Source organism: Cnephaeus nilssonii (assembly GCF_951640355.1).
Source record: "Cnephaeus nilssonii genome assembly, chromosome: 23".
Taxonomy (NCBI): domain Eukaryota; kingdom Metazoa; phylum Chordata; class Mammalia; order Chiroptera; family Vespertilionidae; genus Cnephaeus; species Cnephaeus nilssonii.
In genome coordinates this window covers 18,858,430-18,875,377 of record NC_137094.1, presented here as the reverse complement: position 1 = coordinate 18,875,377, position 16,948 = coordinate 18,858,430, and the positions used below count along the sequence as shown (strand labels likewise).

At 58.5% G+C, this 16,948-nt stretch overlaps 1 protein-coding gene across 2 annotated transcripts in view; it reads right to left on the bottom strand.

The window, feature by feature from the left end:
* The window catches only part of NR5A2 (nuclear receptor subfamily 5 group A member 2), a 56,797-nt gene that overhangs the window by 31,215 nt on the left and 8,634 nt on the right, over positions 1-16,948 (bottom strand). For both annotated transcript variants that reach the window (XM_079763583.1, XM_079763584.1), the window contains exon 4: positions 15,925-16,598. In XM_079763583.1, coding sequence (XP_079619709.1) covers positions 15,925-16,598 — 674 coding nt within the window. The remainder of the gene's footprint in view (positions 1-15,924; positions 16,599-16,948) is intronic.

Below are 16,948 nucleotides of genomic sequence, written 5' to 3'. Positions count from 1 at the left end.
GCAGCGGCAGCAGCATTCCGGGGCATGAATCACCCGCATTCCTCTCCATCCGCAAACAATCTCGTCCGTCCGGGGAAGCGGCCACACGGGTATCGACAGTGACAACAAATGGCCTTGTCCGGGGACATCTGTTTCCGACGCCCTCCCTGATAGCGGCCCCGCGGCCGGCCGGCGCTCACGCCGCCCGCAGCCCCGCCGGCCGGCCGCCGGGAAGTCCGCGGGCCGGGGGTTTATTATGGGAACGCGGGGAAACCTCAGCACCCTGCTGGGAAGTCCGTCCCGGGTCTCGGGAGGTGTGGGGACCGGGGCTGGGTGAGCGCATGCAGCCACAGGGAAGGTTATTTCTGAAGAAAAGGCAGCGGCAAAAAAAAAAAAAAAAAAAAAAAAAAAAAAAATAAAGAAAGGAAAAAAAGAAAAAGAAAAAAAAAAGGTGTCCTGTCTACTCTGCCCCGGGGTGGAGGCCACGTGCCCACCCTCCGCGGAAAGCGACTCTGTGTTTTCAAGCTGGGATGGCGTGGAGTATTTGTTCCGACGGACAGGACCGCGTGCCCAAGGCATTCGAAACCCGGCGAGCGTTTCCATCCACGCGTGTTCCTTCCGAAATTCACCCTCCCGGCCGCCCCGGCCGCTCACAGCCTCCCGGCCTCCCCTCGGGTGAAGAGATGCTGGCCGAACAGCTGGTGACAGGGGACCGGGACCGGAACCGGGACCGGAGGGGAGGGGAGGGGAGGGGAGGTGACCCAGGACTCGGCCCCAGACTCTCACCTCGGCCCTTGACCCTGGGCTGTCAATCAGGAGATGTTCAAGGTCACGGGGCACCTTTCCTGAGTGGGTGCCTCCTCCCCACACGGGTGACATTGGGAGCGGGAGGCGCCCACCACGCGCATTCTAGGCCGATGCCCCAGCCCGTCACCGGCCCGCGCTCCGCGGATCTGCGTGTTGCTGACGCCAAGAGGCGTCTTCTCTTATTTTGTGGTTAAAAAGGCCGTCGCTGATACGAATGGAAACGCCGGGGGTGGGGGGGGTGATGTAGGTGGGAAAAAGCAAGACAGGCAGTGGATTACAGGGGTGTTGAGATTATGTATTTTCTTGTTTTAAAAAAATATATTTTGTTGATTTCAGAGAGGAGGGGAGAAGGAGAGAGAGAGAGAGAAACATCCACAATGAGAGAGAATCATGGATCGGCTGCCTCCCGCACGCCCCCTACTGGGGATCCAGCCTGCAACCCGGGCACGTGCCCCAACAGGGAATCAAACCCGGGACCTTTCAGTCCGCAAGTCGATGCTCTTTCCACTGAGCCACACGGGCCAGGGCTGTTTTGTTTTGTTAACCCCCACCCTCCCCAACCAGGCACGCACCCCAACCAGGGCCGGGGAGGAGCCTGCCACCGAGGTCCATGCCCTTGCCCGGAATCGAACCCGGGACCCTTTGGTCCGTTGGCTGACGCTTTATCCACTGAGCCAGACCGGCGAGGGCTGTAATTTTTAAAAAATGTTTCTAAAGGACACGGGGACCCGGCGTCTAACGTATTGTTTACCTTGTCTGACATTGCGCGCAGGAGACACTCGGAAATACCGTGAATAAATCACGGGATGAGATAATCACGGAGCTGTCTGCCCACACGGGGGAAAGGATAAAATTTCACCGGGGAGAGATCCTTTTAGTCCGCGTGCGGCCTGGGACGCGACCTCGTTTACCAGAATTCACAGGTGGTGGGTGAACGGACGTCCTTGATGTTTTCAAAAAGGCGGTCTTTCTACTCAACGTCACATCTCCCTAATTTCCTATCCTGAAAAATCACCCCCAAACGTGACTATTTTTTAAAAATAACGACTACCGTGACTACTCATGGGAAAATACACCGAGTGGCCAGATGAGGATGATCTCTGAACGCATCATCACCTGGCCACTCCGTGTCTATCCTATAGAATAAAAGGCTAATATGCAAATTGTCCCCTTGACCAGGAGTTCGACCAGCAGCAGGCAGGCCGGCCAACCGCCCCTGTCCCCTCCCCCTGGCCAGGCTGGCCGGACCCGACCCACCCATGCACGAATTCATGCACTTGGCCTCTAATCCAGGGGTCCTCAACCTTTTTAAACAGGGGGCCAGTTCACTGTCCCTCAGACCGATGGAGGGCCGGACTATAGTTTAAAAAAAAAACTATGAACAAATTCCTATGCACACTGCACATATCTCATTTTGAAGTAAAAAAACAAAACGGCAAAAACACCCGCATGTGGCCTGCGGGCCATAGTCTGAGGACGCCTGCTCTAATATGTGTGTGTGTGTGTGTGTGTGTGTGTGTGTGTGTATATGTATATATATGTACACACACACACACACACACACAGACACACACTGAATACACACACACACACACACACACTGAGTGGCCAGATTATTACGCGTTCAGAGATCACCATCATCTGGCCACTCGGTGTAGATCCGAGTAATTTGGGGGAGCTGTTATTTCCCCCCCTCCGTTAGATTCTGCTCTCGGCTGATTAAACCCACACCCAAACAGAAGCACTCGAGATCGCGCCTCTCTGACGTCATAACCACCGGCTTGCAACCCGTTCTCAAACGACCACCCTCTTCGTCGATATTAAAAAAAGAAAGAGCCGAAACCGGTGTGGCTCCGTGGATAGCGCGTCGGCCTGTGGACTGAAGGGTCCCGGGTTCGATACTGGTCAAGGGCATGTACCTTGGTTGCGGGCACATCCCCTGTGGGAGGTGTGCAGGAGGCAGCTGATCGATGTTTCTCTCTCATCGATGTTTCTAACTCTCTCTCCCTCTCCCTTCCTCTCTGTAAAAAATCAATAAAATGTATTTAAGAAAAAAAAGAAAGAAAGACACGAGCACCCGGGCCCTCGGGAATGGGGAGCCGTGTGGTGCGCCCGCCGCGGAGCCCTTTTTGCTGCAACAACGGGAGAGGCTAGAAGCGCGTCCCGTGTTCTGTAGCACGACGGCGCCGCCAGGGTCCCCCACGGGTGGACGCACACGTTGCGTGGCGATGACACCGGTGTGGACCAACACGCAGTTCCCCTTCAAGGTCAAGCGGCGCATCAGCTGCGCAGGTGTGTCTACATTTTTTTGGGGGGGGGGCTCCCTCCATGGCCCATCGGCGGCGCTGTCGCCTCCCCTTGACGAGGTCATCGGCGCCTCGCCGGGGCCTCCTGCGATGGGCGAGCACGGGCGTTGACTCCAGCCCTGGCCGGTGTGGCTCAGTGGGTAGAGCGCCGGCCTGGGGACGGAAGGGTCCGGAGTTCGATTCCCGGTCAAGGGCACCTGATGGGGTGGCGGGCTCCATCCCCAGGGTGGGGCGTGCAGGAGCCCGCCGACCCATCCTTCTCCCGCATCATGGATGTCTCTCTCTCTCCCTCTCTCTTCCTCTCTGAGATCAATACAAATATATTTAAAAACAAAAGGCTGGGTTGATCCAAAATGGCATGGTTTTCCCTGGTCCCCCCCCACCCTCCATGGACCGAGCAAGCAGCTCTGCGCTGGGTCCTTACGTGGGAGTCATCGCCCCGTCGCTGCGATGCATTCTTTGTAAATTGTAACAATGTGTTCCGTCCACCACAGGAATTTAGTGTTACTTTCTATCGCTTCTGCTTAGCAGTGTGCGGGGGGGGGGGGGGGGGGGGGGCAGGGGGGGTAATGGGGGCGCCCCGTTCCTGGCCCGCCGCATTCCTCCACCAGGAAAGCGGGTGCGGGGATCTCTCCGAAGCTCTGCCCCGCCTCCCAGAGCTCCCTGGCGGCCCAGGAGAAAAGGGAGCCCGGCCCGCGGTCCTGGCCGTGTCCCCGGCACCACACCCCCCTCACCACACCCCCTTCTGCCTCCGGCAGCCTCGGCGGATCCTCCCGCCCGTGCAACCTGCTCACCACCAAATAAGCCCACAGCAGGGCCGGCCATCAGCGCTGCCTGACGGGAGGAAGTGCAGATAAAATTCCTCCTCACACCTCCTGCCCCCGCCCGCCCGCCCGCCGCCCGCCCGGAGGCCGGAGGAAGCCTGGGCCGGCCAGCGAAACAAACACACCAGGAAAAGCATTTCCTCGGCAAAGACACGGCCCATGGAACTGTCCTCCCCGCGGCCCGTTAACCCCCGAGGCCCCGCGCGGGCAGGCCGGAGGCTTTTCCTAGGCAGCGGCCTGGGCGCTCGCCGCGGGGCCGGGGGGCGAAGCTTCCCCCCCCCTCTATTTCTGGATCCTTCTTTTGTTCCCGCGGGCTAATAATAGCGCCGGGCCTGGGGGGTTATTTATAGCGCCCCCCCCCGCCCCCCCAGGACTGGGCGAGCGAACGCGTTAGTCATTTATGGTTCCGGTGTTGTTTTTTTTCGGTCGCCTTACCTCTTTGGTGATGAGGAGCGTTCCCCTCAGAATGTATTTAGTAACAAATGACCCGTAAATAGCGTTTCTTTTAATACACGAAAAGCCTATATTTAGACCCCATCACATATCGGACTCCCATTTCCCGTGAACTAAAAACAGATTTCAATGGGGGGGGGATGGGGGGGTATATAACTACGTGTTGTTTTTTTTCTAAATTTTTAAAAATAATTTATTTTTTTATTTTTATTTTTTATTGATTTTTTTTTTTTTTTACAGAGAGGAAGGGAGAGGGATAGAGAGTTAGAAACATCGATGAGAAAGAAACATCCATCAGATGCCTCCTGCACACACCATCCTGGGGATGTGCCTGCAAGCAAGGTACATGCTCTTGACCAGAATCGAACCCGGGACCCTTCAGTCCACAGGCCGATGCTCTATCCACTGAGCCAAACGGGTCAGGGTTTTTTTTCCCCCTAAATTTTACATGAAACACTATTTGACCTGTGGCTGTTTTGATGAAGAGAACCTCACACTCTGGGGTGTGTAGGTCGTGGTGTTCTCAAACTGCGCAGATTTTTGTCTTTCGATCCGGAAGCCAAATCGCCAGGACACTAGCAGCCAATCCACGGGGAATGAATCAACAGACGCTCAGTGGAAAAGACACCAGCTGCTCTGTGATCTGGTTAGAAAATGGAACATTGAAAAACGACTCCTCCTCGCCCTGGCCGGTGTGGCTCAGTGGATAGAGCGTCGGCCTGCGGACGGAAGGGTCCCCGGTTCGATGCCGGTCAAGGGCACAGGCCCGGGTTGCGGGCTCCATCCCCAGCTGGGAGGCGTGCAGGAGGCAGCCCATCCATGCTTCTCTCTCATCATGGATGTTTCTGTCTTTCTTTCCCTCTCCCTTCCTCTCTGAAATCAATAAAAAAACAAAAACACAAAAAAACGACTCCTCCCCCCCCCCTCCAACCCCCGCCAAATTACTGGCTGGCACACACATGGACCCACCTGGGAATTCCCTTTGAAACCAGTGAGTTTCCTGATATCAGAGGCATCCAAAGTCCCAAAGACCAATTTGGCTACACGCACGTCTGCTATTCCTGGACCTCGGTTTCCCGGTCGGGAGGTGGGCCCCATCCCTCTCTGAGTATTTCCCCGGGAGGATAGTCCTACCCGACGCAAACCCACTTCTCCCCGTCGCTAGGTCTCACACACACACCTGTGCACCAGCATCCGACCCCCATGCTGCCCTTCATCACCCGCCCGAGACTGTTGTAACCACCGAGCCAATGTAGACGTATCCATCCCACCCCCACCCCAGCCGGTGAGGCTCAGCGATGGAGCATCAACCTATGAACCAGGAGGTCAGGGTTCGATTCCAGGTCAGGGCGCATGCCTGGGTAGTGGGCTCCATCCCCAGTGTGGGGCGTGCAGGAGGCAGCCGATCCATGATTCTCTCTCATCATGAATGTTTCTATCTCCCTCTTTCCCCTCTGAAGTCAATAAAAAACCATATATATATATATATATATATATATATATATATACATACACACACACACACTCACTGAGTGGCCAGATGATGATGATCTCTGATCGCATAATCATCTGGCCACTCAGTGTCTATCCTATAGAATAAAAGGCTAATATGCAAATTGTCCCCTCGACCAGGAGTTCGACCAGCAGGCAGGCCGGCCAACCGCCCATGTCCCCTCCCCCTGGCCAGGCTGGCCGGACCCCACCCATGCACGAATTCATGCACCAGGCCTCTAACATATATATATATATATAGATATAGATATAGATATAGATATAGATATAGATATAGATATAGATGTAGATATACTGAGTGGCCAGATTATTATACGTTCAGAGATCATCACTATCTGGCCACTCGGTGTATTCACAAAGTATCCATGTGTAGCCCTTTAGGACGAAGGGCTACATAGGAGCATTGCTGGGCCTGGGGACTGAGGTGCTGAGCGACGGCGCGGGGGGCCCTGGCTCCCGGCCCGACCGCCTGTCAGTCCTGCTCTTCCTCACCCGCCACCTCCGCCGGAACGGAGATAATTGGGTTTTATTCATCTAAACGTCTATGGAGATAAATCGCCGTTCATCAGAGCGTTCCATCTCAGACGCCCTCTTGTAATAGACGTGCGTCTGCCTCCTCGGCCCTGAAACCGATCAAACGGGGGGGGGGGGGGGGGAGTCGGGAAAAGTGGGAGCAATGATGGAAGCGTTACTCTCCGGCCCTCGGACCCGGGACGCTGCCACGGCTCCCGGGCCCCGCGCTTGCTCCGAGGCCGTGGGGCAACGTGTTCTGGGTCCCCTCGGTTTTTTGTTTTTGTTTTTGTTTTAAATATAGTTTCATTGATTTCAGAGAGGAAGGGAGAGGGAGAGAGAGCTTGAAACATCCATGATGAGAGAGAATCATGGACCGGCTGCCTCCTGCACGCCCCACACTGGGGATCGAGCCCACAACCCAAGCACGTGCCCTTGGCCAAAATCGAACCCGGGACCCTTCAGTCCGCGGGCCGACGCTCTATCCACTGAGCCACACCAGCCAGGGCTCCCCTCGGTTTTCCTGTCACACTGTCCGAGCCAGACACGCGCTCCTTTGCCTCAGAACCGATCGTAACATACACTACACCCGGGCTGCCGACTGCTCTCAGCTGTGGGCTGCCTGTTGGGATGTTGGGGTTCCCTCCCCCCCCCCCCCGCCCCGCCTCCTGCAGGGCCGTCGGGTAGGGCTCTGGGCCGTGGAAAAGCTGCAGCTGCAAACGCGGGGGGACGCGCTGGTTTCTGGGTGTTGCTTCCTCTCTGAGCAAATGGGCAAACGAAAGACCCCCGTCTTTGCACCCCCTCTGGCCCGGCGCGGCCTGCAGGGGAGGGGGTCCGATTCGAGGCCCAGGGGAATGGGGTCGGCTTCTGCCGTCAGGGCCCGCAGGGGGGCTTTGTCCAGGCCCGGGCCGAGGCGGCCGCCACCGCGGTGTCTGGGTGGGTTCTGTGCTGCTGCCGCGCCCGGAGCCCGGAGGCCGGCGCGGGGCCGTGGGCGGCGAGGCCCCCGGGGGGAGGGGGAGGTTTAAGCATCATCACAGATAAAACACTCATTATTAGCAGAATTATCGATCCGGGTCCGCAGGACAGCTCCGTGCTCATCTATGGTTTTGTAGATAAATCCCCGGATTTGTCCTCTAATCCGCACGCCGCCCCCAGCTCTGCGCCGCGGGGCGAGAGGCGCGGGAGAGACCGCAGCGCGGATTTCCTGCGTGACCCCCGGAGACGGAGTGGGGGGCGTTCTTAAAGGGGCAACGGGATGACGGAGGGGTCACGGGTGAAGGGGAGAGAAAGTGTTTAAAACAGGTGGCAATGTTTTAAACGTGTTTGTTTTGAGAGAGAGGAAGGGAGAGGGGGAGAGAAACATCCATGATGAGAGAGAATCATGGACCGGCTGCCTCCTGCACGCCCCACACTGGGGATGGAGCCCGCAACCCGGGCCTGTGCCCTTGACCGGGAATAGAACCCGGGACCCTTCAGTCCGCAGGCCAAGGCTCTATCCATTGAGCCACACTGGCTCGGGAGGGCTTGAATTTCTCCTGGCATAGGGCTGTTTAGCTGTGTTCTCTTTATACACACACACACACACACACACACACACACACACATATAATTGATTTCCGAGAGGAAGGGAGAGGGAGAGATAGAAACACCAATGATGAGAGAGAATCATGGATCGGCTGCCTCCTGCACGGCCCACACTGGGGATGGAGCCCACAACCCTGGGCATGTGCCCTTCACCGGGAATCGAACCCGGGACCCTTCGGTCCACAGGCCGACGCTCTAACCACTGAGCAACACTGGCCAGGGCAGGAAACCCTTTTTTAAAAAAAATGTATTTTTATTGATTTCAGAGAGGAAGGGAGAGGGAGCGAGAGAGAGAGAGAGAGAAACACCCATGATGAGAGAGAGTCATGGATCGGCTGCCTCTCTCACGCCCCCTACTGGGGAATTGAGCCCACAACCTGGGCATGTGCCCTTCACCGGGAATCGAACCCGGGACCCTTAGGTCCGCAGGCCGACGCTCTAACCACTGAGCAACACCGGCCAGGGCTGGCTGTGTTGTTGTGAATAAAACCAGGCGTCAGGATGAATCCGAGGTTCCCTCAGGGGGCATCCCAGGACGCCCGTCTGTCCAGGGGGCTCTGTGGGTCTTGCAGGCCTGACCCACGGAGATTCGGGGTCCCCTGCCCAACACAGGGCTCTCGGGGGCTCACGCCAAAACCCGCGTCCTGCCTGTCCCAGCTTTTTATGTCACCGCCATTTCTTTTTAAAGCAAATTCCGTTGGGTTTCTATGCACATCTATCCCGAGTGCGTCCACCCTGCCCCCTCCACGGCCACGCCCTGGTCGCAGCCACCGGGCTCTCTCTCCTGGCCGGGGTCCCCCCAACCAGGACCGGGATGACGGGGGGGTGGGGTGTATGGGTGTATTCCCGGCATCAGCGAGTCATCGACCAAACTGCAGTGCCCCCCCTCCCAGTGGGGGGCGTGCAGGAGGCAGCCGGTCAACGGTCCTCTCTCATCATGGAGGTTTCTCTCTCTCCCCCTCTCCCTTCCTCTCTGGAATCAATATAAACATATATATAAATATATTTTAAAAAGCAAGCCACTCCCCCCACAGGGAGGGCTGCTGTCTTCAGGGGACACCTCCTTGTGCCCAGCATCTCCCCTCGTTCATTTACTTGCCGGACAGATTGGAACTTTTTTCTCCCAAAGCGAGAGCAAGCACCGATTAAAACCTCTAATAATGTGTTCACTAGCTAATACACATGACGGGAGGGTGTGTGCGTGTGTGCGCGAGCGTGTGTGTGTGTGAGTGTGTGTGCGAGCATGTGTGTGTGTGAGTGTGTGTGCAAGCATGTGTGAGTGCGTGTGTGTGCGTTTCAGAGCCCACGTTCCCCCGCGAAAGATGGGTAATGAAAGAATAAACCGCGAGAGGCGTCTTTCACCAGCCGCGTCCGCTCTGCTGTGTCTGCTCGGATGCTGCGGGCGGGAATCTAAGGCCCTTCAGGTGACCCTGTGACCCCTGATCAGCACGTCGTCAAAGCAACACCCCAGCTGTCATCACCCCCGGGACAACGTCTGAGGGCTCCTGTCGCCAGCCCCAGGCAAGCACCCACCTACTCTGAGTCCTTGTCTTAGGACCGTGGTCGGCAAACTGCGGCTCGCGAGCCACAGGCGGCTCTTTGGCCCCTTGAGTGTGGCTCTTCCACAAAACACCACGGCCTGGGTGAGTCTATGTTGAAGAAGTGGCGTTAGAAGAAGTTTTAAAAAATGTGGCTCTCCAAAGAAATGTCCATCGTCGTGCTGTTGGTATTTGGCTCTGCGGACGAAGGAGTTTGCCGACCAGGGTCTTAGGAGGGCGAGTGTCTTGCTGATCAGGTGACAAGCGGTTTCCCATCCACCACAACGTCAGATGGAGAAGCGCAGCGGGAGCCCGGGATGTGTGGGGGGGTGGGGGAGCGTGTCTGAGGGGGCTGCAGGCAGGAGGCGGTGGTTAAAACGTTAAAACAAAACGGGGCCCGGCCGGCGTGGCTCAGGGGTGGAGCGTCGACCTGTGAACCAGGAGGTCATGGTTCGATTCCCGGTCAGGGCACGGGCCCCGGTTGCGGGCTCGATCCCCAGTGCGGGGCGTGCGGGAGGCAGCTGGTCGGAATTTCTCTCTTATCGTCTCTCCCTCTCCCTTCCTCTCTGCAATCAACAAAAATAGATTAAAAAATAAAAAATATGCTTAGAAAGGAGAACGAGAGTCTGTGCAGAGGGAGCCGGAGAGGCGGACGAGGCGGGGAACGGAGAAAGCGAAGAAAAGGAGACAGAGGGTCAGAGCGGCTCCCGGCCCGGGCGGCTGCAGAGCAGCTGCGGTTCCGAGAACACAGAGGAGGAGCCCAGGGAATTGGGTTTGGACCACCAGGTGGGGCAGACGGCCCGGCGGCCACAGAGCCCATGGGATGGGGGTGCTCGCTCGGATGCGGGTGGCGGCCTCGGCTGAGAGATGAGGGTCCTTATGGGGAGCGTGGCTGAGCCGCCCGGTGGTCACATCCTGCCAATGGAGGTGAGCCCCCCGAGACCCGTGAGATCGACTTCCCGAGAGGCAGGAGCGAGAGCCAGGCCCGCACCATCCCTCACTCCCCCCGGGACAGAAAAGCCGCTGGACAGGTCCCGGGTCGGAGGGCAAAGTCCTTCACCAACGTGTTCAGAGAGGGGGTCACCCATGAGTCATGTTTTGGGGTGTTTTATTTACCCATGACGTGACTTGGTCTGACAGGGGCAGACTTTCCACAGGATCTGGGGGCAATCTGCGGGCCCTGCTTGTTCTCAGCACCCAGGCAGCCCCGGCTTCGAGTGACAGCTGAGGGGCCCATTCTACTGCTGGGCAGCAGGAGACGGGGGCGGGGTCTGGGGAGACGGGGCCAGGGAGAGGGCGGGGCCCAGGGAGATGGGGCGGGGCCTGGGGAGATAGGGCAGGGAGAGGGCGGAGCCTGGGGAGAGGGGGCGGGGCCTGGGGAGACGGGGCAGGAAGAGGGCGGGGCCTGGGGAGAGGGGGCGGGGCCTGGGGTGAGGGGGCGGGGCCTGGGGAGACAGGGCGGGGCCTAGCCAGTGTTCCTCATTCTGTGCCCCTCCAATTACAGCCCATTTCTTTCCTTCTTTCTTTCTTTAAAACATATTTTATTGACTTTTCAGAGAGGAAGGGAGAGGGATAGAGAGTCAGAAACATCGATGAGAGAGAAACATCCATCAGCTGCCTCCTGCACACCCCCCACTGGGGATGTGCCCGCAACCAATGTACATGCCCTTGACCAGAATCGAACCCGGGACCCTTCAGTCCGCAGGCCGTCGCTCTATCCACTGAGCCACACCGGTCAGGGCTACAGCCCACTTCACAGACGGAGGCTGAGAGGCCCTGGGGCAGCCCCCCTTCACGTGGGGACTGAGCCGTTCTGTACGGTCCCCGCCGTGTCCTCCTCTGATTAAAACAGTCACTCACATTTCCTTGGGCCAATTTAACATAAACTGCTCTCACCCTTCCCGGGAGGCTCAGGGGTTGAGCGTCGACCTCTGAACCAGGAGGTCAGGGTTCGATTCCCGGTCCGGGCACAGGCCCGGGTTGCGGGCTCGATCCCCAATAGGGGGCGTGCAGGAGGCAGCCGATCGGTGATTCTCTCTCCTCATGGATGTTTCTCTCTCTCTCCCTCTCCCTCCCTCTCTGAAATCAATACACATATTTTTTTTTTAAAAAAAAAAAAACACAGTGGAACCTCGTTTCTCGAACAATTCGTTTCTTAGCCTGATGGACCCGTCACACACACGTCCCTCAGGTGACAAAGGAGAGAAGGCGCGAATCTGAGTCAGTTACCGCCGTTAAAGACGCAGTGATTGGGCTGTGAATATTTCCCTGTTGTTTTGTTTTATATTTTTTTGCGGCTGCTTATCATTATTGTAAAATTCTCATCTTTTTAACTGTCCATCGCCTTTCCGTCTGTTACGTTTCCGTCGGCATTTCGTCCCTTTGTTTCTAGCGTGTTTATGGGCAGATTAAACAGCAGGATAGGCAGGCACTGTGCAGAAGAAAGGTTATATCGGGGGGTCCTATGGGGGTCTGGCACGGAGCCATTCCATTGACATGATTTCTGATGGCGGGGGGGGGGGGGGAATGATTCGCTTTTCGAACAGCCTTCCAGGACGAATCAAGGCCGAGAAACGCGGTCCCACTGTGTAGGAAACTACTCGGAAAGCGTCTATAAAGGACCAGAAAAAAGGAGGTTTTCTTGCCCCCCCCCCCCCCCCCCGCACACACACATACACCCCCCTCCTGACGGAGAGACGGGGCTGGGAACCCGGCTGAATTCCTTGGGCACCATCTCCGCGTCTCAGACCCGCTTTCTACCGAAACGCGGGCCCGGCGTCTCAGACAGGATTAATCTCCTTGTGTTTGTTTTTATTCCTCCACGTATCAGCACCGTGCATCCAGGGGAAGTTCTCCTCGCCCGGTTCCCAGAATCCTCTGAGGACGCCCGGTCTCATTAGGAGATCAAATGGATGCGGCGGGTTCATTAGTTAGGGGGCGGGGGGCGGGGGGTGGGGGAGCTTGGAGGCCTGGCCAGGAGGAGGAGGAGGAGGAGGCCTCTTACAGGACCTGTCCTGGGGGGGGGGGGGGTGGGGCGGGGGGATGAGGGTCGTCAAATCAATTTAGTGGATCAGAACCAGACATGTTTTTAAAAAATGTGAAATAAATCGGACTCCAGCAGAATATAATAGAAAGTGTCCAAGTGCATAACATGTACCGGGAAACTGGTTCAGAGAGAGAGAGAGAGAGAGAGAGAGAGAGAGAGAGAGAGAGAGAGAGAGAGAGAGAGAGAGAGCCGTACTTGGTTCCCCAAGTTCTGCTGCAAAATCCTATTCCCACCGCAGGTCACAGTCAAAGGGACTGTAAAGGCCCGGCCGTGGAGAGGGACCCCAGCCGCGATCGCCCCGCGCTGCGTTCTGACAGCGTCTCTGCATAAACAAAAGGAAAAGGAATTCCTCTGCACGGGAAGGCCGCCCCCTCGCCCTATATTTAACTCTGAGTTATTCCGAATTCTCCATTTCCTCCCCCGAGACAGACTTCCACGGAGTCCCTTCTTTCAAGGTGAGCCAAAGGTGGACAAGGTCAAGGTCACCTTTCCTGCCCGGGGCGGGGGGGGGGGGCGGGCACCACCCGCCCCCACCCTGGAGAGGAGCCCCCAGGGGCTCGGCTTCTCCTCGGCCTTTTATTTATTTCTTATTTATTCTAATGTTATGTTTTTATCGAGGTCAGAGAGGAAGGGAGAGGGAGGGAGATAGAAACATCACCCGTGATGAGAGAGAATCATGGGTCGGCTGCCCCCTCCCCCCTGCACACCCCCGTACTGGGGATCGAGCTCGTGACCCGGGCGTGTGCCCTTGACCGGGAATCGAACCCGGGACCCTTCAGTCTGCAGGCCGGCGCTCTATCCACCGAGCCACACCAGCCAGGGCCACCCTCGCCTTTTCAAATCCCCACGGAAGACAGACCCAGGCCTCACACGAGGGCACCGAAGACGAATGGCACTTTAACATGTCCTTCCCCAGAGGCGTTTCTGTTTTAGCCAAAGATTAACCCGCAAGCCCCATAAAAGAGCCTCAGAGCATTCAGCGACGGGGAAGCCGAGGGAGCCATCTGCAGAGCAAGAGTGTTTTCCCAGCATTCCCGTGGCCCCCACCCGTGGCTCCGCGTACCTATCCTTTCTCACTTCCCCCCTTTTTTTTAAAACAGAAAATCAAGAGGCACCGTTTCTTTCCCCGTGGGCGTGTGAAATACAGTTTCAGCAACTTTATCTTTTTTTTTTTTTAATAGTAATTTATGAAACTGTCTCCTCAGAACAATCGGTGCGAGGAAATGCTTGTCTTACTCGGCTCTGTGCTCGATCGTACGCCCCCCGCCCTGCCTGGCGGCCGGAGGTGCTCAGCGAGCAGGAGCAGCGAGTGTTGGTGACATAGTTACCCCCCTCGAAGCACGGGCAACCTTGTTTCTCCGCGGCCAGCCGGGGACAGAGCCCGCGGGCACGGCTTTTCCTGCCGCCAGTGTGTTTTGGTGGCTCGGCTGAGGCGTGGCTCAGGGGCTGAGCGTCGACCTATGAACCGAGAGGTCAGGGTTTGATTCTGGGTCTACATCCCCGATTCTACAGACGGGGGGGGGGGGGGGGGGGAACCAGAATCTTCCAGAGAGACCGACGCCCCGCCCAGGCCCACAGGTATCCAGCCGAGGAGATGCCGTTGGAATCCAGGCCGGCGGGGCGCCGAGCTGGGCCTGCCCTCCGACCCCTCCCCTCGCCTTTCCTCGCATCTGAGCAGGTCATTCCCCCTTTTCACCATCAACGGCCTCACCTGTCCTCTGGAGGACACGGGCGTGTGCTGTGGGCAATGAAAAGGCCCCGTTGAGCTCCGATGGGCGGACACTCGGGTCGGGTCGCCGCCTCTGGCCTGAGGGTGCTAACCCATGCCCCCTGCCGCTCCACGTCCCCCCTCCAGCCGCTGCCTCCGAATTAGCAAGAGAGGCCGGGAGGGTCCAGAGACAACTCCTGTTTCTCTTCTTGTTTTGTTCTGTTAATCCTCCCCCGAGGATATGTCCCAGTGATTTTTAGAGGGCGTGGAAGGGAGGGGGAGAGACAGAGAGAGAGAAAGACTTCGATGTGAGAGAGTCGCATCCATGGGTTGCCTCCCGCACGCACCCCAACCAGGCCCAGGCATCGAGCCCGCAACCCAGGTACGTGCCCTTGACCGGGGAATCGAACCCGGGACCCTTCAGTCCGTGGGCCAACGCTCTACGCACTGAGCCGCACCGGCCAGGACCCTCAGGGCCCCTCGCCCTTCGACCCGGACCGTTTCCACAGTCGCCTCGTGGGCGTACAAATCGCCCCCGCTCCCAGCTGCGTCCCAGGTGCCCCCGCCCTCCGGCGCTCAGCAGGCGCGCCCCGCCCAGGCCGGGGAAAGGAAGGCAAGGAAGGCGTTGTTTGTGTAACAGACACACTCGGCCGTCACGGCCCCGGGACGCGCTTTTGTGTTTGAAAACCCGAGAAGGAAGCCGCGTGGGGCTGGGGGGCCGGGCGCGGGCTCCCCGGCGCCCACAGAGCCCTCCCCGGCGAGCCCGGGCTTCAGCCTCAGGAAATAGAATAATTACGTCGTTACACACGGATCCTTAGGCAAACAGGCCCGTGTTTACAGTGTAGCGATCCATTAGCCTCAGCCTCAGACAGAGCTCGTGAGGCCCGAAGCCCGAGCCAAGTAGACGGGCCCTCACGGCTGCCCGGCCCCTGACCCCCCAACCCAACCCCCCCAACCCCCCCAAACACAGCAACCCTCCCAGCGGGGTTTGCTCCTCGCCAGCCCCAAGTCAAGGTAAACAGGCAGTAAATACCGACGGGGTACTTCATTCTTTAGGGTCTCAACACAACGCAATGTTGGCTCCCCCCCCCGTCCCCCCAAACTCCACCCCCCCCCCGATTTGGAACGGGTCCTACTATAAGAAAGCACTCGACTTGTTAATTCTTCCTTAAAAAGCTGACCAGGCGCTGTTTGACGTCGACCAAACGCGTCCCCCCACAAACCACCTGAATGAGAGGGAATCCTGAGCAAAGACGAAACCCCGTCTCCCGTGCGTGGCCTCGAACGCCTTCCCGCCGACGAGGAGCCGCGGCGAAGACGAGCCCCATCAAGTCAGGTCGGCAAACTCATCAGCCCACAGAGCCGAATATCAACAGCACAACGACTGACATTTCTCTGGAGAGCCACATTTTTTAAAACTTCAACGTCTCCGAACGCCACTTCTTCCACACAGACTCGCCCAGGCCGTGGTGTTTTGTGGAAGAGCCACCCTCCAGGGGCCCAAGAGCCGCCTGTGGCTCGCGAGCCGCGGTTTGCCGACCCCGGGGCTGGGCCCCCGGATCCTCCCGCTCCCGCCCCACGCACCGCAGACGGGCGACCAGACGGACCAGACCAGGGCAGAACCACCACGCGTGCCGGGCGGGCGGCAGGGACGTACCTTGAGCTCCCGGAAGAACACGCTGCTCCGGGCCCACTCCACGATGGAGAAGAGCGTCTGGTCGGCCATCTTGCACATCAGCCCGAAGGTGCTCAGCCGCTCGTGCTTGCCGCGGCCGGCCTGCTCCTGCTGCAGGTAGGCCATGATCTTGGCCTGGACCTGGGGCTCGTCCGGCTCGCACTTGAGCAGTTCCAGGATCAGGTGCGGGATGCTGGCGGGCGAGCCGGCGGCCTGGTAGCCGTCCAGGTAGGGGTAGCCCAGGAGGGACTCGGGCGAGCTGGTGTAGGGGTCGGGGTACTCGGACTTGATGGCCCGGCTGGGGAAGGGGCCGAAGGGCGGGTAGCCTTGCAGGCCGCCGCCGCCGCTGCCGCCGCCGCCGCCGTGGGGGGGCATGGCCATGCTGACGGGGGAGGTGACGAAGGGGCTGCGGTCGTAGTCCGTGGGCGGCAGGGCGGCGTGGCTCAGGGGCAGCCCCTTGGAGGCCGAGTGGATGCTCTGGATGGCGGAGGAGAGGCCCAGCTCGGGGGGCATGGCCTGGATCACCTGCGACATGGCCTCCAGCTTCAGCCCGTTGGCGCGGATGAGGGCCTTCTTCTGCTGCTTCAGGGCGCGGTCCCGCTTGTACATGGGCCCGAACTTATTCCGCCCGCCTCGCATGCGGTCCGCCCTCACGGCTGAAGGAGAGGGAATCGGGGTGTAAGGACAGGGGTACGTGGTGGGGGCCCCTGGCTGGGGGAGCTGTTAGCCAGAGCGTCGCCCCAGCAGGCCACGGTCGTGAGCTCGTAACCTTGCGGGCTGCTGCCTGGAAGGGCAGATGCAAGAATCGACCACGGAGCCCTGGCCGGTGCTGCCCAGTGGGTAGCGCTCCGGCCTGCAGACTGAAGGGTCCCGGGTTCGATTCCGGTCAAGGGGCACGTGCCCGGAGTTGCAGGCTTGATCCCTGGTGTGGGGCCTGCAGGAGGCAGCCGATCAATGATTCTCGTTCATCATTGATGCTTCTCTCTCTCTCTCTCTCTCTCTCTCT